Below are 27,260 nucleotides of genomic sequence, written 5' to 3'. Positions count from 1 at the left end.
CATTTCAACCATGTTGACATCTGATGATGAGGAAATATTTTCTCACCACTGACCTATTTTAAGCCACACATGTTCAGATAGAAAATTAAATTATTATTCTGCGGAAGGCTGGGTGTTGTTGTAGTGGATGTCGATATGATTCCGATGTGGGCGTGTCAGTATGCACAATGTGTACCAGAACTACAATCTGACTGTATGTGGGAGAGAAACCGTTGCTATGAGCTGACATGAGTACTGCTCTGTAGCTGACAATGTATTTGTCTTTTCTCTCAGACATGTTATCATATATCTGAAATACAAAGTGGAACTTTAGCAACTGACAAGGAGGGTGTATGTAACAGCTATATTCTGTGTTTTCTTTGAAGAGGTAGGTTTCCTGTAGATTTTACTTTATTGAATTGAAATTTGGGACAGTAAATAGCTGTTTCAGGAGTAGGTATTGTGGACTGAAACCTCTGAGCAGATGCTGAGTGATCAACCGATCAGTATGTTCTAAGTTTGTGGTTAATTGGCAATTATTTTTCAAAACTGCTTAAACAGAATTTATCATTTATCATTTTTTAGTTATTCTTTTTTTAAACGGAACTCTGTATTTTGGGGTAGTTTTCAGATGAAACAAAGTTTGTTAAGTTTTTAAATCTGTTGTGTATATTTAGTGTACCGTGCCTCTAATGGCTGAAGAGAATCAGCATTAGCATGGGTGTCGAAGGTGTCACAGTTCGCTATGCAGAGTTACACCCTTGAACACACCAGTAAACAAGGATTGTGGGTCCCATTGGCCCCACTTGGCCCCACTTATGTTTCCTGTAAGGTTTGACACCCTCAGCCATGTATCTTTTGTGCTTTCCTTTCCTAGATAATGTCGACGCACAGTAATATAACCGTAATACTATTAAAACTGGCATTAAACAGACCAAACTCACTCACGAGTCAATGTTGTTTTATACTGTGGTTGGTAACATTGCATCGGTAACATGGCGGCTTATTGGAGGACATGGTTGAGTCCCGGCCACACTGTCCCGTAGTGAAGCATCACAGTGAGTGAGTGACTTTCATTTTACACCACACTCAGCAATATTCCAGCTACATGGCGAAGGTCTGTAAATAATCGAGTCTGGACCAGACAATCCAGTGATCAACAGCAGGAGCATTGTTCTACGCAGTTGCGATATAATGACGTGTCAACCAAGTCAGCGAGTCTGACCACCCGATCCTGTTAGTCGCCTCTTTCGACAAGCATGGGTTACTGAAGACCAATTCTAACCCAGAGCTTCACAGGTTGTCCAGGGGTAGACATACAAGGAGAGTTTTTACAACCACACAATCCTATCAGTTGGCTCTTCAGACAAGCATGGACAAATGAGGTCCCTTCTGCTCTTGTATATCTGTAGAGTAGATTTTTCAAAAGTTAATGTTTTCAAACATTGGATTTAAAAGCCATCATGGAAACAACTTATTCCCCCGTGCCATTGCTGAAGTGAAATGAGATACAATTTTACAACCAAACTGTAATCTCTTTTCAACAATCCGGAACATTTTGTCCAGAGCTGTCTCAGCATAAGACTCTTACATGTGCAGGGGCTCTGAGAGTCGTAGCGCTATGATCATTTTGTGGATGTAGGACCTGGCGCCCATGTTTGATCTTGGTGTTGATGTTGTAGCAGTATGTCAACATGTAACTATTGTCTCAGACCAATCAGGGCACCCATCAGCTGCCAGATTATTATTCATTGTAAGTTCTAAACTTACAAAATGTGTTTTCAATGACTTCAGTCAAATTTGCCATGGCTGTTAATTGTCCCATGCCAAGTCCTCATTTAAAAGCAATCAAAACTGAGGCATGAACAAATGAGTGGTGACCGAGAAGGTAACAGTATCGTGCCAGTGCTAAGGACAATCTGTATGAGAGATGAGGTGCTCTTGATATATTGATCAGCCGATAATGCCTCATCTTGGAGCAGGTTGTGTTTCACAATCTGTGAAGCCAGACAGATTTTCCTTCCTGTAATTAGCCTTGCAACATTAGCTAGACGTATCTGCCTTCAGTATTCAGCGACGAAGCTGAGAACGATGCTCTTGTTATGCAGGGTTTTCAGGTACAACTAATTACGATTTTTTATGGCATTTCTTCAGGAAATGTGTTGTTGGTAACTATATCATGTTTAGATATGATGTCCCTTGTGACATGCCTGTAAGATTCACGCCGATATATATATGATCTTTGGTTTCACAGTATACATATTTTTAGTTAACCATAAATATGTAGTTTGTCAAGAGTTACATGGTTTTACACAACTTTTGGTGATATTCCAGCAATATCATGCAGGGGACACGAGAAATGAGCTTCATGCATTGACCAATGTCGGAATTGAACCCATATCTTTGCCGTTACAAGCCAACACCTTAACCACTAGGCTACATTACTGCCCCTTATAGTTTTCTAAGGGCAATTAACATCTACAAATGATTATGATGTTTGTTACATTTTCAACAGTCGAGTGCACATTGTTTTGTGTCGACCCGGATTATGCTCTATCGTGTCGGGTGTAATCAAGTGGTTGCTAGTATGAGCATTGATACCCTTCATAAGAATATGATACAACCCAATCTGACAGGTTACACATTGTTTTTAAATACTCAATCCTCATATTAGTCTTAACAAGCTTGAGGGGCAGTGGGGTAGCCTGGTGGTTAAAACCTTAACTCGTGATACTGAAGACCCGGTTTCAATTCCCCACATGGGTATAATGTGTGAAGCCCATTATTGTTGTCCCCCGCCATGATATTGCTGGAATATTGCTAATGTGGCATAAAACCAGACTCACTCAATCACACACTTAACAAGCTTGGAGTGCTGGTAAACTACTGAGTCCCAGAACCCATCAGGCAATTGAGTAATCATATGTGGCAACCAACGGCTGATGTCAGCATCAATCTTCAGGCTTCATCTTTATCGCATCAGCTAAAGCTAGTGACCGTCTTTCCAATTAGGAGCCATGCTTTCAAGTCGAAAGTTGTTATAATTTCTGTGTTTAATAAAAACTGATGATGCTCACTGAAGCTGTCTGTCAAACAAGGAAGAGCTTAGGGCAGTATGTTTTTATACTAAATGTAAACTATTCTCTCTTTTTTATATCGCTGAAGGAAATTGCACGTTGCTGAGTTTTTTCATCGCTGTGAAGGAAATTACAGTTTTATGTGATTTGGCAATCTGATTCTAAAAGTGTCGCGCACATCGTTGTAAAAAATCAACCATTTTCTGTTCATGCGCAATGCGATATGACAGATCAGACAATGTCTGTCTGTGTATTTTGTTTTAGTATTTGTTTTTCTTGCGCCATGTAGAAGATAAATCTGTTGTATTGCGGTCACGAGGTTATAATGTCCTTAAAGGCCTCGCCAGTCGTGGTCGGAATATGAACCGTATGTTCCTCATATCTTCATGGAGAGTTTGGGTCAGAAAATGTTTACTGCAAACTTCGTATTTTGTTGGAGGTGCCTCAATCACATTAATGAATTGAGTGGTCTCTACAAGGTTAAACAAAAATAAGCCAGAACATTTGCTTGTTACATTATATATGGGTGACTCCAGTAGTGATCCTAAGGGTCTGTCCCGGCCTTACCAAGGGATTTGAAAGAAACTGTAACTTTGTTCAAAATTGGGATTTTTTCAACTGTTTGTTCGTTCAAAGTTATTTTAACATTGCTTTCAAAGCATATGTGTAAACTTAACCAAAGTTTATTGGTTGTATTATCAGAAAACATCAGTTAAGCTACTAGGCGTTAATACCAAATGTTATAATTGTAACTGACGTTTGTAAACTCCAGCAAGTATCAGCATCAGAGCAGACATCACTATACATGTATATTGGTAGCAGAGGTGAAGATAAGCTGCATATGTGCGTAAATTACGCAAATATCAATGTGAAAACTCATTTCCTGTTAAGGCTATTGCGTACAAGTACGCTTGAATTTTTGTAAATACTCAATAAATGTGATCTTACATGCATACACACAAAAATGTCAAATCTTTATTATAAGCTTACGTACCGGTGGATAGATAAAATAACTGAAGTATATTGAGAGGTTCTATTTCAGGACATGAACTCGAAAACTTGCAGTCTTTCTTATCGTTTCTCATGTTACAGATCAAATATAATAACAAACACTAACATGTAAACTTTATTTCATTTTTAAAATTAATGGAAAATTGCAAAATACCCAATTGAGTTTGAGTGAGGTGAGTACAATTTATTTGGTTACTCAAAGGAAAATTAGGATACCCAATTGAGATGAACACAAGCGAGTACATAACTCAATGACCGAAAAAGTTATCTGTAGCTCTCAGGCCACAGTGGTGTCCTGCAGAGTGTTTGTCAACATGCTCCACTGACATGAAACAATGGTTCTGTGATCTGTGACAGTGTGTGATGTGATTAATGCTGACCAGTTGGTACTGCTGACCAGGCTCACTGTTGCATGAAACAATGGACCAATAATACACAGATGGTTGAACTTTGTTTTAAAGTCATACGTTCACACCATCAGCCATTACTGCATTATGAGCTGAACAGATGTTGACAGGCGTTAATGTATGTGTCAGTAAGTGTGTGTTTAGTACTTAGACAAACGAGGTCATTTACGTTGTAAAACAAACAGCAGTTTACTGTTTTTACGGAAAGAAAAATGAAGAATGAAACCGTGTTATCTGACAATGATGAACTCCTTTGATACAAACCAGAATCTGTCTTTAACTCTTCTAGAGCATATTTTGATAAATCTTTATTTGATGTTGCTGGAGTGAGCTGACAGATGTGATGCTGTGTGCAATCACTAGACGCCACTGTGGAGGACATGAGTGCAGCGTGTCGCCATCGATGTGATGCACAGTGTTATATCATGTGCATTTGTCTTGTGATAGTAGTAGCGGCTAAATGAGAGAAGAGACGGTGATTGGACAGAATCAGAGATGATTAAGGCTGGTCTAAGCCACTTGTCTCACTGTCTCGAGACTGGTAAAGATCTTGATGGACTTGTGTTCTTTCAAAATTCTGTCACATTACATAACTCATAAGAATGAGATGAGCTGCTGACTTGTTGAACACATTCATCTTCAGCAGTTGTTCAGGAGTGCTTGTCTTTACTGTAGGGGCAGTTGAGTAACCTAGTGGTTACAGCGTTCGCTCCGCATGCTGAAGACCCGGGTTTGATTCCCCACATGGGTACAATGGATGAAGCCTGTTTGTGGTGTCCCACACCGAGACGATTGCTGAATATTGCTAAAAGCGGTGTTAAACTAAACTCACTCACTCACTTTACTGTGCACATCTTCAGGGAGTGCTTGTCTTTACTGTACACACCTTTACTGAAAACAAGTGTTCCTGTTGCGGTGTTTGTGTAGTTGATGCCAGGCCTCCTGTTGGGAGCAGGGTTTATGTTACTGTGCATGTTGTAGATGTGGCCTGATCTGCGTCAGGCTTGGTGTCATGGTCAATGGTGTTAAATGATGACCCATTGCTCAGTAACTTCACTCTACACAAAAAATACAATGTTTGCAATATTATGGTGTTTTCACCTGTTAATTGTTAAGTGCCAAGAGGGGTGTAGTCTTAGAAAATGATCTCCTCTAGAGCTTAACTGAATCTGCTGAAAGCATTGTCACACTTTATTTACATGGCATTAAGATGTACAGGAAGATGAAATTCTTCAAAGGCATTTAGAAGTTGGTGTAGTATTACAAGAAAAATTTATGGATAACAACTCCTTGATTTTTTTTTTTTCAAGTAATATTTCAAAAATAAATCTAGAAGCTGTTATCCATAAGGTTTGTCTTGTACTACAGGAAGATTGATGAGGAGGTGCAGATGTTTTGTCCAGACAGTGTACTGACCAGACTGTGTTGTTTTCCAGACTTGACCTATGACATGATGGAGGATGAGCTGACCTGCCCAGTGTGTCTGGAGCTGTTTGCTGATCCTCTCATGCTGCCCTGCTCTCACAGCATCTGTAAGAAGTGTCTCCAGGACATCCTTGACAACAGACTCAAGCTGGGCAAAGAGGGTGAGACAATCAGTTTCCACGCTTCAGGTTATAGGTTAATACAAGATGTATGCACCCATTGATAGATGCATGTGTGGCTAGCAATACGATGCATGTGTGGCCAGCTGTAGGATGCATGTGTGGCCAGCTGAAGGATGCATGTGTGGCCTGCTGTAGGATGCATGTATGGCCATCTGTAGGATGCATGTGTGGCCAGCTATAGGATGCATGTGTGGCCAGCAATATGATGCATGTGTGGCCAGCTGTAGGATGCATGTGTGGCCAGCTGTAGGATGCGTGTGTGGCCAGCTGTAGGATGCATGTGTGGCCAGGTGTAGGATGCATGTGTGGCCAGCTATAGGATGCATGTGTTGCCAGCTGTAGGACGCATGTTTGGCCAGCTGTAGGACCAAATGGAGGATACATGTGTTGCTAAATAAAGGTTACAGAAGGGTGCACATGTGACAGAATGAAGCTCCATGTGGCATGTGTGGCCATATAAAAGAGCCATGTGTTATCAAATGAAACAGGTAGTTAAATGAAAGAGGGGCATGGTAGAGTCGTAACCAGATATTCCCATCATTATGATGCATAGTCACTTGTATGGTGGGCTAGATTTTGCAAATTTATTCTGCACACTGAGAGTCTGAAAGTCAGTGATATACACAATTTCCTTTGCGAGATGGAAAATGGCATTGATTTCTTTTCCCAAGAAACTCTGTTAATAAATATTGTTTACTCATGGTCATCCAGCATTCAGTTCAGTATTTTTCTATCCTTCTACAGATGTGGAGTGTCCGTCTTGTCGGAAGTCGACGGCAGTGGCCAATGAGAAGTTGATGAGTCTGCCCAAGAACCTGGCTCTTGAGAACATTGTGTTCCGGTTCCAGGAGATTCAGAGCTCTAACCTCACCAAGAGCAAGAGCCTTGACCTTGGAACAAACTTTCAACTGAACACCTCATCTGATGACTGTGATGTTCCCGTGTTTCCCGAGTACATGAGCAAGGATTGCGGACTTTGTGATTCCAAGTCCCCAGCCAAAGCCACCTGGTTCTGTCAGCAGTGTTCTGTGTTGTATTGTCAAAAGTGTCTGCAGACATATCACCCCAAGAGGGGACCTCTGAGTCACCATCGAGTCCGGAAACCTTCCAAGGTGGAGGTTGAGGAGAAACCTGTGTTTTGTTGCGACCATTACTCGGAGACTACCAGTATATTCTGTGATACGTGTAAGGTGCTGGTGTGCCATCTGTGTGTGTGCGAGGGAGTGGGCAAACATTCAGGTCACAAGATCCTGGCTCTTGATGCCGCTTGGAAGCAACTCAGGGTGAGTTACCGCTTGTTGTGATGTTCAAAGAAAATTGCATAATGCAGTCGGCTGCAGTTATAACAAACTGAAATAGACCACTAATTTTATAATCATAGTTTGTCATAATTGTAGTTTGTTATATGTATTTTTACTAACATATATTATATCTAGTGGTGTTCCAATTAAATGAAATAATCAAAGATTGGTCACAGTGACAAAACGACCAAGCAAACGATCACATTTTCTCATAATCGAACACAAACAATTTTGGAACTACTGCTTTAGTGTTTGAAACACTTTACGATGGAACATATCTCAGAAATTGTCATCTCCTGAAAACATGCTTAATTCTTAAAAAACTCACTTCACTTACTGAAAAGTCATGACTGAATATTTCTTGAAGACTCCAGGAAGTATATTTTCATGATATACTAGTCATCACTTTAAAGTAGCAAGTTGCGTCATTTTACATTGGATGGGTACAATGTGTGAAGCCCATTTCTGGTGTCCCCCGCCGTGATATTGCTGGAATATTGCTAAAAGCAGCATAAAACCATACTCACTCACTCACTCTAAATAAAACAAAAAACAACAGAGAACATGTTATACTTATCTGCATAGGAAAATCTAAAAAATGACACTAACTAATTTTTTTTGATGATTGATTGTTGCTAATGAACCAATCATTCTTAATCTGTGAGTTCTGTGTCCCAAATTAATATGAATATTTATGATGTTCTGTGTCCTGTAACAATTACAAAAGGGTGTTAGTAAGAAAATTATAAGAATATCATTTGCTAAAATTGGAACATCTTTTAGATATTTCTTTGGCCAATAACCTAAATCATCAACCTGAATGTAAGTGTATTTCTACAGTCAGGAACATTATGCAGCATTTATTCAGCCAATCAGTGTCTGAGGATGCAAAAAGCAAAAACATTATGAAGGTGAACAGAATACTGGCCTTTCTTGTTGCAAAGTCTTGAGAGGCTCCAGTTATGGGACAATTTCCTTTGAGGAATGATGATGAGTCACCAACACCATAGTATGGTGCCACAGTTATCTGCATCTGTTCTGGTTGGCTTTGGGGAACACAAGGTTGACACTTCTTTGGAACTCATCCCGACTGTTTCTTTTTCAGGAATCTGTAGTACATTCCAAAGAGAGGCTGGAGTCCATGATGACCAACTTGACGGAGCAGAATACTCGACTGGACGAAGTCACAGATGAAATAGAGGTATGTTCAGATCTTGTGCAAGACTAATGACATCAGGATATTTTTCAGGGTTTTATACTTCGATTTAAAACCATAAACTTCAGTCCTAATTTCCAACAGAGATATCTGCTCTTAACCATACAAATTTTGCAATGAATTACAAGTTTGAGATTGAGAGTAAAATAATGGATAGTTACAGTTTGATTTTTGGTTATTTGATGTAGCCAGGTTATGTTGGTTTTTAAGGTTATGTGATGTAGCCAGAACTCTGTCCTCCCAACTCATTCAGTAATGAAGCATCAATGAGAATTCAAGGTCATTCCTTCTTTGTTCTTCCCAATACAGCTCCTCCATAAACTGGCGAGAGAGAAGATCGAGAGGCAGCATCGTTGTCTGCTGCAAGAAGTCACGCAGGCCCTGGACCTCCAGAAGGAGGTAGTCCTGGCCAGCATCGGGAAGCAGCAGTCCCTGGCCAGCCTGCAGTACCACACCCAGTGTGATGCCAACAAAGCGTTAGTCAAGTCCATGGAGAGTCTGGCAGAAGCCTGCAAGAAGCTGCTGGATGAGGAACACACCAAGGAGCTCCTCCAGAAGGCAAAGGATGTCAGTCCTATCGTCACCAAGGTGGACCAGTTGTCTAAAGAGTGAGTAGCTTCATGGTATGGGTAAAGTAAAAGTGGGATGTTATCAACATACTCGCATGTGTGTCTAAGTGTCCTAGTAAAAATTGGAAATAAATATGTCTATGCAATTAGAGTGTAGGCATCACTATGTGGCTTCTAAAGTCAACATTAAGTCAGTTTTAGAAGTGCTGTAGTTTCATTGTTTGTTGGTATTTTCCTATTTCAGTACTCAGAGTCGTGATGCATCCTTCAAGAGTCTGGTCACCCATCAGCCTGCACAGCAGGATATACGGATGTCAGTGCTCAGGTTCCGATCACTGGCCTTTGATAGTCTCAAGTGTTTTACTGGTAAGTTCTTTCTGTGGCACTTTCGGGTTAATGGCTGAAGCAGTCACCTCATGCACCACAGTTTGCTGTTCAGAGTTGCCTCCCTTAGATGCACCGTATCCATATCTGTATGACCACATTTCTAGGTTTGTCAGTACCTTCCTCGTACATGGTGAGTATATAACTCCTGCATCACTTTCCGCACACACTTTGGTACAACTGAAATACTGTTTAGTGTTGTGTTAACTTCCAACTTGTTTAAAGCAGTGTTAGTTCCAACTTACTAGACTAACAGGATCGGGTAGTCAGACTCACTGACTTGGTTGACACATGTCATATTATAACAATTGCGTAGAACGATGCTCATGTTGTTGATCACTGGATTGTCTGGTCCAGATTCGATTATTTATGGACTGCTGGAATATTGCTGCAATATTGCTGTAATATTGCTGAGTGTTGCGTTAAATACAACAAGCCAACCAACCAATCCCACTTGCTCACAACCATATTCTCAGGGTAACCAATACACTGGGCTTCAGTCAATGGAGGGGTACCCGTAAATATTCAGGTTAGAATTGGTCTTCAGCAACCCATGCTTGTCGTAGGAGGCGACTAACGGGAATTTGTGGTCAGACGGGTTGACACATGTCATTGCTAAGAACGATGCTCATGCTCTTGATCACTGGATTTTCTGGTCCAGACTGTATTATTTACAAAACAAATAGCATAATTAAGGCCAGGAGGAGAGACTTTCAGTTTATGATGTGTATCATGAGATGATTTGCATGTCAGGGGCATTTAATAAGCTTTGACTACTGATCAAATCTTTCAGCTCAAGGAGACATTTCTTAACAGGTCAGATATCATGGTTAATTTTTCCCTTCAATGTAAAATCACTAATTAGTACACCACGAGTTACCTCCCTTCCACAAAGCGGCGAGAACAGGGCTACCACTCTACCCATGTGCCTCACTCTCTCCTTCTTAAGCCCAGTGAGCTGGGGCGGTGAAGCGCCTGTGTCTCCGACACACTATATCCTTTGATTATATTTAGTTAGTTACCTGCGTGATAGAGATCTATAGAGGTTTAGCTAGTATCTTTCAACAATTATATATTGATATTTAGTCGTGTTTCTACTGTTTATGCACGGGGCCCGTGCTGTTGCAGTGGATTACGTTGATAAAAATTCTGTACTGTTGCACATTACGTTTTTATTCTGCTGCTGATCGCATTTAATATGCCTTAGCTGTACTAGCGCCATGTTTCATGTGATTCACGTTGCAGATTCGCGATACTAATTTATCCAATTCTACCTTTAATAAATAATTACTTCGCGTTTGAGGCAGCCGCAGCAGATGGAGTCACATTATGCAGAGTCTAGCATGACTGATACACCTGAACCCTACGCCAGTCTACTGCTGTTGGTGCCCCCCCTCCCGTCTGGTTTTCCGCTAGAATGGTGGAAGCGTGGGGACGTGAGTCCGCCGCCTCCAGAGCGTCCTGCTTCCCCAGACATCCCTTCGTCGCACTGAGGGGTATTCAGCGAAGTCTACTAGAACTTTCTCAGCCGAGATTGTTCTCATCGCAGATTTGGGCCTGTATGATGATCAACCCGATCATCATTCCTGATAATACATCAAGAATGACTGATGTGCGGCAACAGTGATGTCGGCGCAGATCAACATTCGATGATCTTCCTGAGGGTCCCGTTAAGCTACCAACACTCAACGCGGGCTTAGCACCCCCAGGGCGTGGGCGACCTCTGAGGGGAATTCAGCGAAGTCTACTAGGACTTTCTCAACCGAGATTGTTCCAGCCGCTGAACTTGGCCTCGATGATCAGCCGATCATCATCCCGACGTATGAGACAAGTAGCGACCGGTGACAGCTACAATGACATCAGCAGAGATCGTCATGCAGCCTGATGTCTCTACACTGATGTCAGGCGACTTACCTGAGGGCCCCACCACTAACAGCGCAGAGATGGCACCGACTACTTCGGCATGCGAGACCATCCCAGACGAAGCTACTACGGCAAATCATGGGTGGTGATGGAGGATCACTACAGACTGGAGAAGCAGCCAGCCGAGTACGAGCCTTCGCGAGGCTCCAACTTAACAACACTCTAGAGGCACCTCCAGTCAGCGTAAGCAGCCAAGGCGATGCAGCCTTCGCCGGGAAGTGCTTGAGACCACCTTGGCCGAAGGACCCAGATGTACAGCCTTCGAAGGCCTTATTTGGCGGCGGGATAGATCATCACATTCGGCTTCATCCTTAGATGCAGACTCAGCCACCAGACCTCCACGGAAGCCTTACAGCGGCTCAAATCGCCGTTCCCCAGCACGAGCGCATGAGGAAGCTTCGCGAAGGCGTTCATGAGCGTTAGCGAAGGCATTCGCGAAGGCACTCGGGAAGGACACCCGAATATAGATCGTCATTTAACAGAGTCAAGGGACTACTCAAGAGCTTCGGGCGAAGCTGTCAATAGTCTCCGATCTCCTCGCATACATCACCACATCGATCGCCTCACAGGTTACCACACAGTCTGCACACAAGTCTACATCACCTTCCTGAGGTGGCAGTACGAGCCGCGACATACCTGATGAAGGAAGACGGCGCAGATGCTATCACCCTACCTCCCGATCGACCGATTGCTCGCGGTAGCACAGAATCTAGACATAGCATCCCATAAAGCCACAAAAGTTCCGAACACCATAATTGCCGAACTTTCACGCCTAGAAGTTTTCCACGCACAACATGGACCCTTCTTCAGGCTTAAGACATCGATGAAAACTACAAGTTGATCATCGATATCAACAATAAGAACTACAATGTAAATTGGTTCAGTTGAATCCATGGCCGAAGGCGTATGTTCGTTGGCCTAAACTCGTCTAGAACGATCATTGAGACACTTATCACCAGATTTCGTAACACTCGACTTCTGAAAATGATAAGATGATCCACTCGACCCTACTTATGCAGAACCAGCAAGTCCCAGGCCGCCTCAGCGAAGGAGCCTAGAGCCTCACCAGCTACAAAGGGGCGTCGGCGGAGGAGTAGCGCCACGACCCACATCCTGTTAAACACAGAGGCCATTCGCTGAAGCAAAGCTCTTATATATATATATATATATATATATATATATATATATTCTAATCGGACTTTATTTCGATACCTTCCGGCGAAGATCACGCGAAGGCTAAGTGGCTTCAAGTCTACTTCACCAGTAGATCTAAAGGGATACTTCAGAAGCTTCGTGGAAGTCTCGGCGCTCACCGAGTCTCCTCCACCAAGTCTCCATATACTAGCCACTTTCGTCATATATAGCTACTCCTCAGTCCGTTCAAGACATCGCATAAGTTGTCTATCAACTGTATGCCAGATGCCGCCTATAAGCCCTCCTACGCGAAGACAATTGCACAGGCTATTTACAACACAGAACGTCGCTGTATTAATTTTGTCGTAACGACGTTTCATGAGATCTTCACAGAAATCAACTATTCCGTATAAATTGCTAGTATATGCAATCTCGGACGACGATCACGATTATCTACGTATGTGACCATTACGCATATCTGCGAACAATTCAATATCGGGGAATTGAACAGCAGCCTTGTTACAGCCAGTATAACTCATAATCGTCAACATTTCTGAGAAGAAATATGTACAACAAATTCAGCTTTAATTCTACAATTATGACGATACATTCATGTATACAGTCTACAAGCTGACAACTTTACAAGTTATTGTACCTTTATATAAAAGAAGTCGGAATTATATTCAAAACTGAAGTACTTTCCACGACAGCCAGGAAAATAACCTGCACCCAGCATTAATATTACAGGCGAGGTTATTTTTGCTACCGGCTTTGTGTTTACCATTAATCTCGAAACACGTGGTCACTTTCGGGTAACTTCGAAGTTGACGATGAAGACCGACGATTGTTCTAATATCAGCGACGCTACTTGCATTATACAAGGTTCCTTTTCCTGCTACACCGGTGACATCACAGCAGCTGGGTACTCTACAGAATCAAAATGCCTTATTCTGATTGGACCCCGATGAACAACGCCCGACACAGAGGTCGAGCATAGTTCACAGTTCAAGACATAGGTTGCAAGTGACAACTTTATATCAATGAACGAATTGCAAGCCTCCTTTACAGCCCAGTTAACCTGAACCTTCGCTTGATTAGGCTGCTTTCTTCAGGTTAGAGACCTCCCCTGTCAAGTTTAGACAAGGGCACAACAGTTAGTCAAGCGATTTTACATAAAGTTCATCGAGGACACAAACTCCGGTTGTGCACATACATCGCCAAGGACATCGCAACGATTTACCTGAGACGACCGATACAAGTGGATCGAAATCCACAGCGTTTCAGACTACACCTGAATTTCATCATCAAGCTACTAACACAACTAGATGGTTAGTAAACCTACTAAGTTTCTGTTTGGAGAATAAACGGAAGTTTCCACGCGTATCAACTTGGGGATATGAATATATTGCTACAACACCTCACAAGTGAGGTTTATGAACATGCCTGGATGACATACTTGGACTCCATGATCACGATGATGCTATCACGCTGGCCAGCAGAGCACTGTAAATTTACCTCCACCAAAACCAAACAGGAAGAAAAAATACAACAGAATTTTTTCTCTCTATCATCAACTTACGGCAGAGTGTAGTCTCATCGCACTATATCTCCGTTTGGATCAGAACTGTCATACCCCTACGTGCATACAAGACAGATGGACCTAATCCGACCCTCCATGAGCTTTAATACTCTTGATATTAGAGCGCTAACTTCTAATTTCATCTACACAAATGTTATTTGAAATAATGGAGGGTTTATTACTGTAGATCCGATATGGTGGTTGCCAACCATTATCTGAGAGATATCACCACCGAGGACATCTCAGGTATCCACCAATTTGATCCCATGGTCCTTGCACAACAGTTGACAGTTCCTCGAGAAGATAAGTCAATCTTACAGATGTTTACTTATCTTATAACAGTACTAAATAGCTTCCATGCTATATATAATTTGCTTAAGCTGGCTTTTTATCATCACAGTGGTTACATGATAAATGCATTAGCTAACAAACTCTACAGAGTTTTTGGCTATTATATAACGTAGCTTAAGTCAAGTATATTTTAAGCATAGTACTATACTCATATTGTAAAAATACATTAGCTAACAAACTCTACGGAGTTTTGCTATTATATAGGTAGCTTAAAGCTCATTCATATCTTAAGCTCAGTACTATGTTTATATCATATAACTATATTAGCTAACAAATTCTAAAGAGCTTTTGCTATTTGGCTTAAGTTTCATCATATCTTAAGCAATATGGTTACATTATAACATGTATTAGCTAACAAACTCGATAGAGTTTTTGCTATTATATATGTAACTTAAGCTTATTCATATCTTAAAGCTGCTAGTACTATGTTTATAGCATATAGGTATATTAGCTATCAAAACTCTAAAAGAGAGTTTTTGCTATTATATATTAGGCTTAAGTTTTCATCATATTTTAAGCTTTATGGTTTACATTATATCATGTATTAGCTAACAAACTTCACGGCGTTTGCTATACATATGTAGCTTAAGGTTTCTTCATATCTTAAGCTCAATACTATGTTGATACCATATAAGTATATTAGCTATTAAAACTCTAAAAGGTTTTTTGTTATTATATATTTAGCTTAAGGTTTTACTTCATATCTTAAGCTCAATACGAGGTCTAAATCAACATAATAAAATGTATTAGCTATCAAACTCTACGGAGTTTTACTATTATATATATATATAGCTTAAGTTTAATCATATCTTAAGCTCAGTACTATGTTTATAACATAAAAGTATATTAGTTAATAAACTCTAAGGAGTTTTTTGCATATATACATTTAGCTTAAGTCTAATCATATCTTAAGCTTGAGTACTATGGTTACATTATAAATCTATTAGCTAATAAGCTCTACAGAGTTTTTGGCTATTGTATATGTAGCTTAAGTTAATTATATCTTAAGCACAGTACTATACTCATATTGTAAAAATATATTAGCTAACAAACTTTACTAAGTTTGGCTATTATATATGTAGCTTAAGTTAATTATATCTTAAGCACAGTACTATACTCATATTGTAAAAAATATATTAGCTAACAAACTATACTAAGTTTGGCTATTATATATGTAGCTTAAGTTAATTATATCTTAAGCACAGTATTATACTCATATTGTAAAAATATATTAGCTAACAAACTCTACTAAGTTTTGGCTATTATATATGTAGCTTAAGATAATTATATCTTAAGCACAATACTATACTCATATTGTAAAATGTATTAGCTAACAAACTCTACAAAGGTTTGCTGTTATATATATAGCTAAGCTTATTCATATCTTAAGCTCAGCACTGTCTATATCATATAAATATTTTAACTAACAAACCCTAAAGGGGTTTGTTATTATATAATTAGCTTAAAATTAATCATATTTTAAGCTTAGTGCTATGTTTATATCTTAAAGTATTTTAGCTAACAAACTCTAAGGGAGTTTATACTAGCATATTAACAAGCTTAAGTCTATTAGTCTTAAGCATTGTATTAATATTATATATACTTATCATAATAAGTACATTGTAATAACCTTAACTATATGGCAGCTGATAACAAGCTGGCAGCAGGAATTCATCAGTTCAATGCCTTTATGAAGTTCCCATGGGGTTATTACAATCATCACAGATTCAAATCACTAATTATTAAAATCCAAAGTATTATATATTCCCACCTCGGCTCTGTTTGGATTCTACAAGCAAAAAGAGCATGAGTCAGGATAAGGAAAATATGTAATTTTTTGAGTAAGAGTAACATTTGTGATTTTCAGGTGACGACAGCGAAGTGTACTGTGTGAGCCTTGTACCAACGATCAGATCAGTTGCCTCCCCTGGCAAGAGTGACGCCAGGATGTATAAAATATCAACAAAACAAAGTCTTATAACATGGGGTTTCAACTCCACCACCTTCACAGCTGAAAAACTGGAAGATAATTCACTGTGGACCATAACGATCGAGAAAAATACAAACCAGATACGAGACATAAAGACGGGCTATTTATTTGGTGTAGGAATATCTTCTGAAGTGCTAAATTACAAGGATCAAGTAGGAATGAGTAAAAGGTCTTATGCAGTTGTGTGTTCGAATGGGAATTTACATTTTTCTCACAATGGGAAGATGGAAACGCTGATGCCGTTGGACGCTCTGCCCATGTCCGTTACAGTCTCGGCTATAACGGATCAAAGTGCGCGCGCTTGATATTCACTTATACCCTGACCAGCGCAGTGTGGGGAGACACACTAGTCGGAAAGCGGATTATAGAAAACGAGGCTTTCAAGGACTGTTACCATCCTGTGTTTACAGTGAGTCATAGGGTGAAGATGCAGTTCCCTACACACGTGTAGCGATCTCTGATTGGATGGTTGCAGGAAAGGAGATGTAAAATGTCTTGCGATCGGTCAAAAGAAATTGAAGCTTGATCTGAAACATCTGGATTACAAATAATCAACACAAGATTCCATAATGGAATAGTAGTGCTTTTGCAGTAGTACTGCCAATGTCAAAACTTGCATCGGTTTTGCTGTGCAAGTAAAAACCGCAAGGAGCCACATGTTATGAAATGTTTCTAGATTGTGGTTAGGAAGGAGAGGATTGGTTGGTGACATAATATTAATTCACATGGAGGGCCAATACAGATCAGACTCTGACATTTTGAAGTATGGTATAGACATTATTTTGTTGATGTTTTGAGGAAGTCAGGGTTGTGATGTAACCATGGTAACATGATAGACAACATGGATGACGGTAATACTCTGTAGCACAATTACACGGGTCCAAGTGATACCCATGTTTGAGGTTTACAGGTATGTGTTTTCCTGTTGTTGAGTATAGTTCAGAATTCCAGTTGTCACTTTCTTTGCAATACTGCAACACTCCTAAATCAGTTCTTTTGTAAAATCTTACCAGATTTGTTTGATTCGATACATGGGTAGAATGTCTGACACCTACTTCAGGTGTTTCCCTTCCAGGATATTGCTTCAATATTGCTAAAAACGGTATAAAACACAACTCACTAACTCGCTATTGAATTTATATCACACTTGCAGAATACTGTTATCAACATTGCTTTGTTAAGATTTGCGTCCCCCTGATAAGGGTCCATCCATACAGATGAAAGTAGCTGCATCAGCAGGTGTGTTTCACAACATGAGCTATTCCACAGTATCATTACACCTGAAATGTTTCATCATTGAACTCCTGGTAGGGAACTTACTGCATGTATTGTGTATCACTGATACGTCATGTCAAGACCAACCTATGTTGAAACTTAGTGCAAGTCCTTGATGTCGTCTATTTACATCTACAGTATTTAAATCTAGGGAGCATCCAATTCTGTACCATTTAACATTGGGTTTATAACAAGGACTTCTTTACTTCCATGCTTATTTATTTTATGACTATTTTAAGGTTTAAAAAGATTAAGATTTATTAATTGAAATTTTGGTGACTTTATAAAACATTTTTTTTTTTTTTCAGGCTCTAAAGACTTTTTTTTCAATTAAAAAAAAGGTAAATTCAGTTTTAAGAAAGTCCACAGAATACACTTCTCACAGCTTCTAGTTAGTATGGGTCAGGTGTTTATATCCTGTTCACTGGAACACTAATGGAACAGAAACCAGCAAATCTTGTAAGTGATGATTTAGTGCTGTTTTTGATCCTAGTATATTACTTGTTCCCATTTTAGTCAGTTACCCGGATAGTAGAACAACGTTGATCCGAGACAACAGCTAGTTCCATGTTAAATGCTGTTAAAGGGTGCTTCATAATATAATCAATACAAATGTTTGATGAAATGACTAACTCTTCTTGTCACTAGTTAGGTAATTATGACCAAATAGGAATGTATATGGTTGTGACATTTTATTTAAGATTGGTTGTGAACATTTTACGGCTTTGCTTTCAGATTACTTTTGATATGACCTTATATTTGTATAGATATTTTCATTACATATCAACAAGAGGACACCACTGTAGGAGACATTATCCATGTTTTAGGGTATGTTTTTATTTAACCTTATACTTTGTCATCATGAGATATTCAGGCTGAAGCATTTCACCAATGCCCTGTGATATAATATAACTAGATATGTTTGAACTATTTTCGTACATATCTTTCCACAAGAGGTTAATGTTCGTAGGTTCCTAATGGTCCACAATGAGGGGCCCGATCCACAAAGCGTTATGGCACTATGATATTCGTAAGCCTATCTTGAACTATAAACTATCTTGAACTATAAACTTGCGATTGCTGATCCACAATGAGGGCCGTACAAAGGCTACAAAAGCTTTGTGTTCGGCTTGCTCGTACCACTACAAAGCTTTGTGTTCGGTACCCGTGTGTTGTCATTGATTGACATTTCAACATTATACAAAGCCCAGTTTTCAGTTTTAATTAGAGCAGTGGTGGGGTAACCATCTGGTTAAAGTGTTAGCTTGTTATAGCAAAAGCCACAGGTTTGGATCCCCACTTTTCAATGTGTGAAGCCCGTTTCTCACGTCCGTTTCCATGATGTTGCTGAAATATTTTGCTGAAAGCGGAATAAAACCACTCTCATATTAGTGGAGGGCCTTTAAAACTGACAAGACGGAATCAATAATTCCATCATGTTGACATCAAGACTCTTAAATAAGTACATATTAAGATTTCAGAAGTGTTCAAATGACTGATATTGTCCCTTTCTATATTCAGTTGAAGGTCACAAAATATTCAGCTGTGAAACAATAACAGCTATAATCTAGATGGTAGCCTTGTTTTCAAATTGAAACATGATTTCTGTTATTTATATTTGTGTATTTGGATATGTAATGTCCAGACCAATGGTTTATGAATGCAATGCAAACATAATATAGTAATATTGTCCCATTCTAGTCAGAGTTAGGGAGCTGTTTGAAAACATGAGGATAAAGATGTAATGCCTTAAGTTTTCAGATATTTAAACACAGGTACACAATACAGCTGAATACATATCACACCTTAAGACCCCACAGCCCCCACCACATGTACACATCACCACTCTCTTCACACCACACCACACCACTCTCGACACACCACAAAACACAACCACTCCACTCCATTCCACACTGTAAACATTTGGAGTTAAGGTGATTATAACAGCTGCTCCTGCATATATTGGATTGTAATAAGCATATTGTCTGAGAATCATGTAAAGGTGCATTAGATAATACTCATACATCATCTCATGTGATCTGTATCCTCCACACCAACGGTGTACATATTATCTTCTTTGAGAGGCATTTTTAGAAGTTCTATAGATAGTCAACTTCTTTATTGCAATGAATACGACGTTTCGGTGTAGGTGATGATAACGGTGCTCGAGATCGGTGTTGGTACCTACACCGAAATGTCGCATTCACTGCAATAAAGAAGTTGACTATCCATAGAACTTGGTTTTCCTTACATGTACATATATCCAGAACTCATCAGTGGAACCACATGGGTACAATGTGTGAAGATGATTTCTGGTGTTCCCTGCCGTGATATTACTGGAATATTGCTAAAAGCAGTGAAAAAATAAACTCACTCACTCACCTGTGGAAGCAGTGTCATTGTGTGTCTCTACAGTTCTCATCACCATATGAAACATGCACTCAATGTATTGGGGTAAACAGGTGCCCAGTGATCTAAAGCCCTCTTGTGCAGAGTTAGTTCCCTTAGACATAGCAGGATTTGCCTGTTAATGATCCATGGTATGTGACATATCCGTAGTCTAAAAGTCCATGGTCAGGGCTGTTTGGACCCCCCTCCCACACCAAGTTCACTATGCCATAATTTAACTTTGAAGTTTTTCTTACCGGTATTAATGTAGTGTTTAGATATTTGAATATCTTCATTCGAACACAAATCCCTGCCTGAAATTTACCATGCTCAGATCACTTTTCTGACATATATCCTGTGTATTCTAGACGTGAAGATGTGGTCCTGACTTTCACCTGGAGTCAGCAAGTACTATCTGGTAACCATGGTAACGGCCCTATAACATTGCTTATTTGTGACATTCCTCCTTGGCTGCTTTGTAAATACAGTGCATCAGTTGTGACTTTCCTGTGTGAAATCCTGCCAAAATGTTACAATGGTAACTGACCTGTTTCTGTACCATGGTACATCAGCTAAATGACCTGTTCCTGTACCATGGTACATCAGCTAAATGACCTGTTCCTGTACCATGGTACATCAGCTAAATGACCTGTTCCTGTACCATGGTACATCAGCTAAATGACCAGTGTGTGTACCATGGTACATCAGCTAAATGACCTGTTCCTGTACCATGGTACATCAGCTAAATGACCTGTTTCTGTACCATGGTACATCAGCTAAATGACCTGTTCCTGTACCGTGGTACACCAGCTAAATGACCTGTTTCTGTACAATGGTACACCAGCTAAATGACCTGTTTCTGTACAATGGTACACCAGCTAAATGACCTGTTTCTGTACAATGGCACATGAGCTTAGTGACCAGTTCCTGTACCATGGTACATGACCTTTATTAACAGTTTCTGTACCATTGTACATGACCAGTTTCTGTACCATTATACACCAGCTAAATTACCTGTTTCTGTACCATGGTACACCAGCTAAATGACCTGTTTCTGTACCATGGTACATCAGCTAAATGACCTGTTCCTGTGTGAATGTTCTGATGCTACATATATACCTCATCCTCATCTATCCAATCAAAGGGATTAGGTTTCCTACTGGTCAGTTTTACCAGCAATATATCAATATTTTTTGTCAGTATGTACGTGATGTAAAAAAGATTAATCTTGTTCACTGGCATTGAGGAGTACTTAGTATGTTAGAGAATATCTTCACACAGTGGAGCGCAGTGATAGATTTTTAAACTTATCCTATCTCACGACTTGCACCTCTCTCTCTTGCTTCGACTTTTAGTGGAACGACTGTAAACTTTTTTCCATAGGCCTCCTTGTTCATTCGCCTGTGCACTCCATGCTGCTCTCCTTAATTAGCTTCCTAGTTCCTAATAAAGCTTGCAGCATGCTCCACTAATTGCCCACATGACTACCTTGAATGATCATTCTCTTTCTTGTTGCACACGACTGCGTGGACGTGCTGTATATTAGGGACATTATTTCACCCTAACATCATGGGGAAAACTGACAATCGGTCAAGGAAAGGAAAGTTTGTGCTCAATGCAAGACGAATTATTTGTCCCTTGACCCTCACTCGTGTTGCAGTGACTGTATTGGACAATGTAACTGGAACAAACGATGTGGCAAGTGTAATTCACTAAAAGATGAGGATTTTAAGGCCTACCTACATCGCGAAACTAATAACGACGTAGAAACTCCAATTCATCGGAGCACTGTTCGACACTCGTCAGGGGATGATGTTCGTACCTCACGACAGGTGGAAAAAGATTCAGCAATGCATTCCTCCAGCACTGTCTCAGGCAAGAACCTTACGACAGTGGCAGGAGCTACTGGGCCTTCTGACGTCAGCTCAAGCCTTAACATACAGAGGCCAGCTCCAACTTCGGCCGATACAGCGATTTCTACGCCCGTACCTTCAGGCCGACATCCCCAAGGAACTAATTTGCCTTCCAGAACCGCTTCGTCCAGTCCTTAAATGGTGGCTCGACGAACGGAATGTTTGCGCCAGAGTCTCTATATTGCCCTTTGCACTGACTCATCACCTATTCGTCGATGCATCCCTCATGGGTTCGGGAGCTCACTTCCTTGACCACCAAGTGGCCGGACTGTGGTCATCCGACAAACGGGTACTTCATATACGAGCTGGAATTCAAGGCGGTAATTCAAGCCATCTCACATTGGGCAACAGAGCTTCAATCAACCAGTCTGTTGATCCAATCAGACAATTCGACAGTGGTTTGGTATATAAATCATCTAGGCTTGACAGGCTCGGCGAATCTGCTACAATGGGCGATCAGGTTCTTCCATCTCATCGACTCACTCAACATCGTAGCCAGAGCCAGACACATTCCCGGGTAAAAAATGTGATCGCTGATGCCTTGTCCCGATCCAACTGACCGTCCCCGACAGAGTGGAAGTTACTGCCCCAGATCTTTCAGTCGATGATCTACCCGCTATCACGGCCTCAAATAGATCTTTTCGCCACAAGGTTCAACCACCAACTTCCAAAGTTCGTATCACCAATCCCAGACTCCTTGGTGTGGGACCTCGACGCATTGGCAATATCATGGGAGGGTCTCAATGCCTACGCGTTCCCCCCTCCAGCTCTGCTACCAAAAGTAATACAGAAACTATTGTCCACCAGCAACATACTACTGCTTTTGGTCGCACCCTTCAGGCCAACAAGAAGTTGGTTCGTCAACCTAAGAAGCCAGGCAGAGCCAAACCCAGTACCGCTTTCCAACCGGGATGACCTACTTCTTCACCCTCACTCGGACCTGCGCCACGGGTCACCTCAGACACTCAATCTACACGTTTGGCGCATCTTCAGAGGTCTCTCATAGCTAAGGGCTACTCTCGCCGAGTAGCCACAGCTATCCCTTCAGCGCATAGTACTTTGACCCGTTCCTTGTACGACAACAAGTGGAAGAAGTTTGCAAGCTTAGGGGAATTGCATCTCCCACTTCCACCTCGGCTCATGTCGTTGCTGAGTTTCTCCAGCATCTCCACACTACTAAGAAACTCAAGGGTACTACGTTAGCTACCTACTTAGCCGCCATCAACTCGGTTTTGGCTACCACCACGGGCACGAAGATTTCCACTGTTCCCGAGTTGCAGAGGCTACTACGCTCCTATAGACTCTCTGACCAGCCCAGAAAGTTCAGACCTCCGGCCTGGGATCTGTCCGTCGTCCTTCGTCATATGATTTCTACAGATTATGAACCTTTAGAAGACATGGATTTCGAACAAGTGACATTCAAGACATTCTTCCTGGTAGCTTTGGCTACCGCTGCTCGTATATCTGAACTGCATGCGCTTGATGTCAATCGGGTGCGGTTCGAGCAGAAGAAGCATGGCAAGGCTTTCCTGGGTCTCCGCTGGGACTTCATTGCGTAAAACCAACTGCCAGGGCAACCGGACCGGATGTTTACCATTCCCCCGTTGTCCACCATTCTTGGGCCTGATGATAATGAAGATTTGACACTCTGCCCTGTTAGGGCTCTACACGTTTACCTGGCTGCCTCCAAGGATTGTCGACGGCTACGGAAGCGCCTCTTCATACCCTTGTCGAACGCTTCAAGAACTGAGGTTCCCGGACCACATTGGCCTTCTGGATGCGTGCCACGATCCTGCGAGCCTACACCTTTGCAGGGTTGCCTCCTCCAGCCGCTTCCAATCCTCATGAGACTCGTGCACTAGCCTCAACGATGGCCCTCCATAGCAACTGCTCCTTGACCGCTATCATGGAAGGTTGCTTCTGGCGTTCTGATACAGTATTCTCTTCACATTACCTGCGAGACCAGTGTCTGTCACGGATGTCCAGTGACTACACCAGTTCGGACCTCTTGTACTGGCTCAGCCGCTTACATCGGCCCAACAACGCAGATGAGGGATGGTTCCGCATTCGCGTTACTACTTCCTTGTATATACTGAATAAAAGTTGAACTGGATCTCAACCTTTTGTTCTGATTATATGGGTTTAAGAACTACTTCACTTGGCCTCCATACCAAGGCATCGGAATACGGCCACCTAGCGTGGCCCTACGGACCCGAGGCACAATCAGTATGACGATGCAGAGGTGTTGGACATTCACGCTTACTGACCTCTACTCCACGGAGCAATTACATCAGTGAAGTGTGACACTCCCGAATTCCAGTGGATTTCGTTGCGTTCTGCCTCCAAAGTTGCCGGGCACATTCTTTGACAAAGCTTAGGCAAAGGAGTGAGGGTCAATTTGATGCTGCTCGGAATTGAACGTTAAACCTTGGAGATGCCGAGTTGTGTTTCTCTTTCACCTGCCTCGGTCGGTGTCTGGGGGGCCTTCTTGAAGCAGGGGCAGGCCCGATTCAAGTCGCAAGACTTTAATTACGGGGATACCTTGTAAATCGTGGTGAGGCGAGGCTTACTTGCCGAGTTGCGTCCCTTGTCTTGTACAAGGTTGCGGCCAAACACCAATCTCCCTGGGAGTCGTTGTGCTAAGTAAGCCAAGGGGTTCCGGAGAACCCACTACAAGCATAGGAGTTGTGTGCATGCGTAACAGGCCTCCCTTGCACATCGCTATCTACGGTTGTCATCAGTCCAAGACCAACTGTTCGCACTGTCCAGCCAGAAGGGTAATCTGCGGCCCGCCGTCCAACCGTGGGATAAGTGCAAGTCGTGAGATAGGATAAGTTTAAAAATTTTAATATAAATTGTATATTTATATACTGATCCTATCTCACGCGATGGATGCCCGCCCGGCCTCCCCACTACTCAGATTACAACGTTGTCTCCAAGATGAGAATAATCATTCAAGGTAGTCATGTGGGCAATTAGTGGAGCATGCTGCAAGCTTTATTAGGAACTAGGAAGCTAATAAGGAGAGCAGCATGGAGTGCACGGGCGAATGAACAAGGAGGCCTATGGAGAAAAGTTTACAGTCGTTCCACTAAAAGTTGAAGCAAGAGAGAGAGAGGTGCAAGTCGTGAGATAGGATAAGTATATAAATATACAATTTATATTAAAATTTCCAATTCTGGTATTATCCTTTTGTTAAGATAGGAATAAATGTGTTCTGACCATTTTCTCAATTGCCAGGCCCAGAATTATAATTTTGAACTTAAAGGTTTTATGGAAAATCAAACTGTTTAGTTAAGTATATTCTTTCACCTTTCCTCCTGGTATTTTAACTTAGTTAAGTATGAGCTAACAACATCGATGTTGTTTGTACTTACATTTTCTAACACAATTCGAAATTTCATTTCATACAGAGATCAATTAACAATAAACTGCTGTCTGTTACTAATAAAGCCTTCGACTTTATGCTCTCTGTTACACAAGACAAATTATTAAAACTACAACTGTATAAATGTTGACCACGGCCTTTTCCCTACCTCTTGAAATCCAGGTTTACACACAAACCTTGTCACAGTTGTACTTACACTCTGTAGTTGATTGTACGTCTCAGGGACATAGAATCACTTGCTGTTAGCTGCACTACTTGGCAATGCAATATTACCCCTCACAGTTGTACCAGTCATGCACACTGATGAAGAGTTTGTAAGGATGGTTTTAGTCAAACCAAGTCAATATGTTTTCTTTGAATAACTTCAACTGCAATTGTCTTGAACTGTTTAGGGACTGTTCATAATTTATGGCAAGGGGGGTGATGATGATATTCACGGAGAAGCATGTTCAATGTGAATGACCCCCACCCAAAAAAATTTATGTTCAAAGTAAGTGACCCTGCCCTGCATGCTGTGTACAAAATCAATGCCCCCCACCTCCATTCCCATAATTTTAAGCCCATATTTTAAATATTAATATGCACAAAATTGCTGACACCCCACCCACCCCGAACAAAATGGTTTCACCTCCCTCATCCTCTCCTCTCTCCACACCCACACACCCCACCCACCCCACCCCACCCCTCATCCCTAAATTATGAACAGTCCCTTAAGAGGCATTCTAGAATCTAGAAGTTGTAAGTAGGAATGACAAGTCTTTGTGGATGATCAACTTCTTTATTGTGCAATAGCGACGTTTCGGTATAGACACTTATACTGTTTTCTCTACAGAAACATTGCTATTGCACAATAAAGAAGTTGATCATCCATAAAGACTTGTTATTCCTGCACTTGTCTTGTTATTATTTCATGATATTCCAACAACACTTTAGTACATGTAGTTAACACACAATCACACACATATTGAAGAATGTCATGTGTAATAGACTGGGGCCATTGGGTCGCTGATATTTCAGTGGAGTCTTGTGATTGTGATACCTGAGTGATCGATGATAACCTTCGAGATGCACCTGGGATGACTTATGATAAACTTGGAGATAAACATGGAATGACTTGTGATAAACTTTCAGATGAACTTATGATAAACATTGAAATAAATCTGTGAAGAAATGGATATATTCCCATCTTTTCTTGTGTAAAATGTCCATCTGTATCTGTTTGGGTTATTTTGTGGATAAAAAATGTCCTCTTCAAATGAAGTCTTTGCTTGAGTGAGAGAATAAACTGTCAGATTCTCATTGTTACTGTATATATTGAGATGGAAGATACAAGACATTGTACATCTGCTTCACTGGCATCTTTATTTCTATTTTTCCTGTTTCAAATCGTTAAAAAAAAATTACAGACCAATCACAGACGGTTGGTTGACGCTGTGTACTTTTGAGGATTTTCTGAGATATCTGTATGTACTCAATTCAAGATAAATTCATTTTTACAGATATAAATAGAAGTACAGTCCATCATGCCGATACCATTACATTGAGACAAACTGGTTTCAGGTAACGTGGTCAGTATGTATGACGATGCCGGTTCCATTATCAGTACATTTGGTTCAGTGTATAGGCTAGAACCTTCTATCGTCACTTACCACAGAGATATATGCACTTGGAAAATTGGGGCAGTGGGGTAGCCTAGTGTTTAAAGCGTTCACTCGTTCGACCCGGGTTTGATTCCCCACATGGGTACAATGTGTGAAGCCCATGGCTG

General features: G+C 41.0%; 1 protein-coding gene and 1 long non-coding RNA gene across 2 annotated transcripts in view; both read left to right on the top strand.

Moving 5' to 3' along the window:
- Positions 1-18,021, top strand: part of LOC124254265 (E3 ubiquitin-protein ligase Midline-1-like) — a 44,403-nt gene extending 26,382 nt beyond the window's left edge. Inside the window, 7 exon segments of the mRNA XM_046688181.1 lie at positions 5,911-6,060; positions 6,826-7,364; positions 8,488-8,583; positions 8,908-9,206; positions 9,412-9,533; positions 16,406-16,801; positions 16,804-18,021. Coding sequence (XP_046544137.1) covers positions 5,911-6,060; positions 6,826-7,364; positions 8,488-8,583; positions 8,908-9,206; positions 9,412-9,533; positions 16,406-16,801; positions 16,804-16,979 — 1,778 coding nt within the window. The 3' untranslated portion in view covers positions 16,980-18,021.
- A 918-nt stretch (positions 18,022-18,939) lies between these two features.
- Positions 18,940-26,874, top strand: LOC124254266. The gene is made up of 2 exons (XR_006892434.1): positions 18,940-19,911; positions 26,236-26,874. It is a non-coding gene; the product is annotated as an uncharacterized LOC124254266 (long non-coding RNA).
- Positions 26,875-27,260: the final 386 nt, after the last annotated feature.

This window comes from Haliotis rubra, unplaced genomic scaffold (assembly GCF_003918875.1).
Source record: "Haliotis rubra isolate DU_JTF1 unplaced genomic scaffold, ASM391887v1 Scf57, whole genome shotgun sequence".
Lineage (NCBI taxonomy): Eukaryota > Metazoa > Mollusca > Gastropoda > Lepetellida > Haliotidae > Haliotis > Haliotis rubra.
This window is presented reverse-complemented; position numbering and strand designations above follow the sequence as displayed.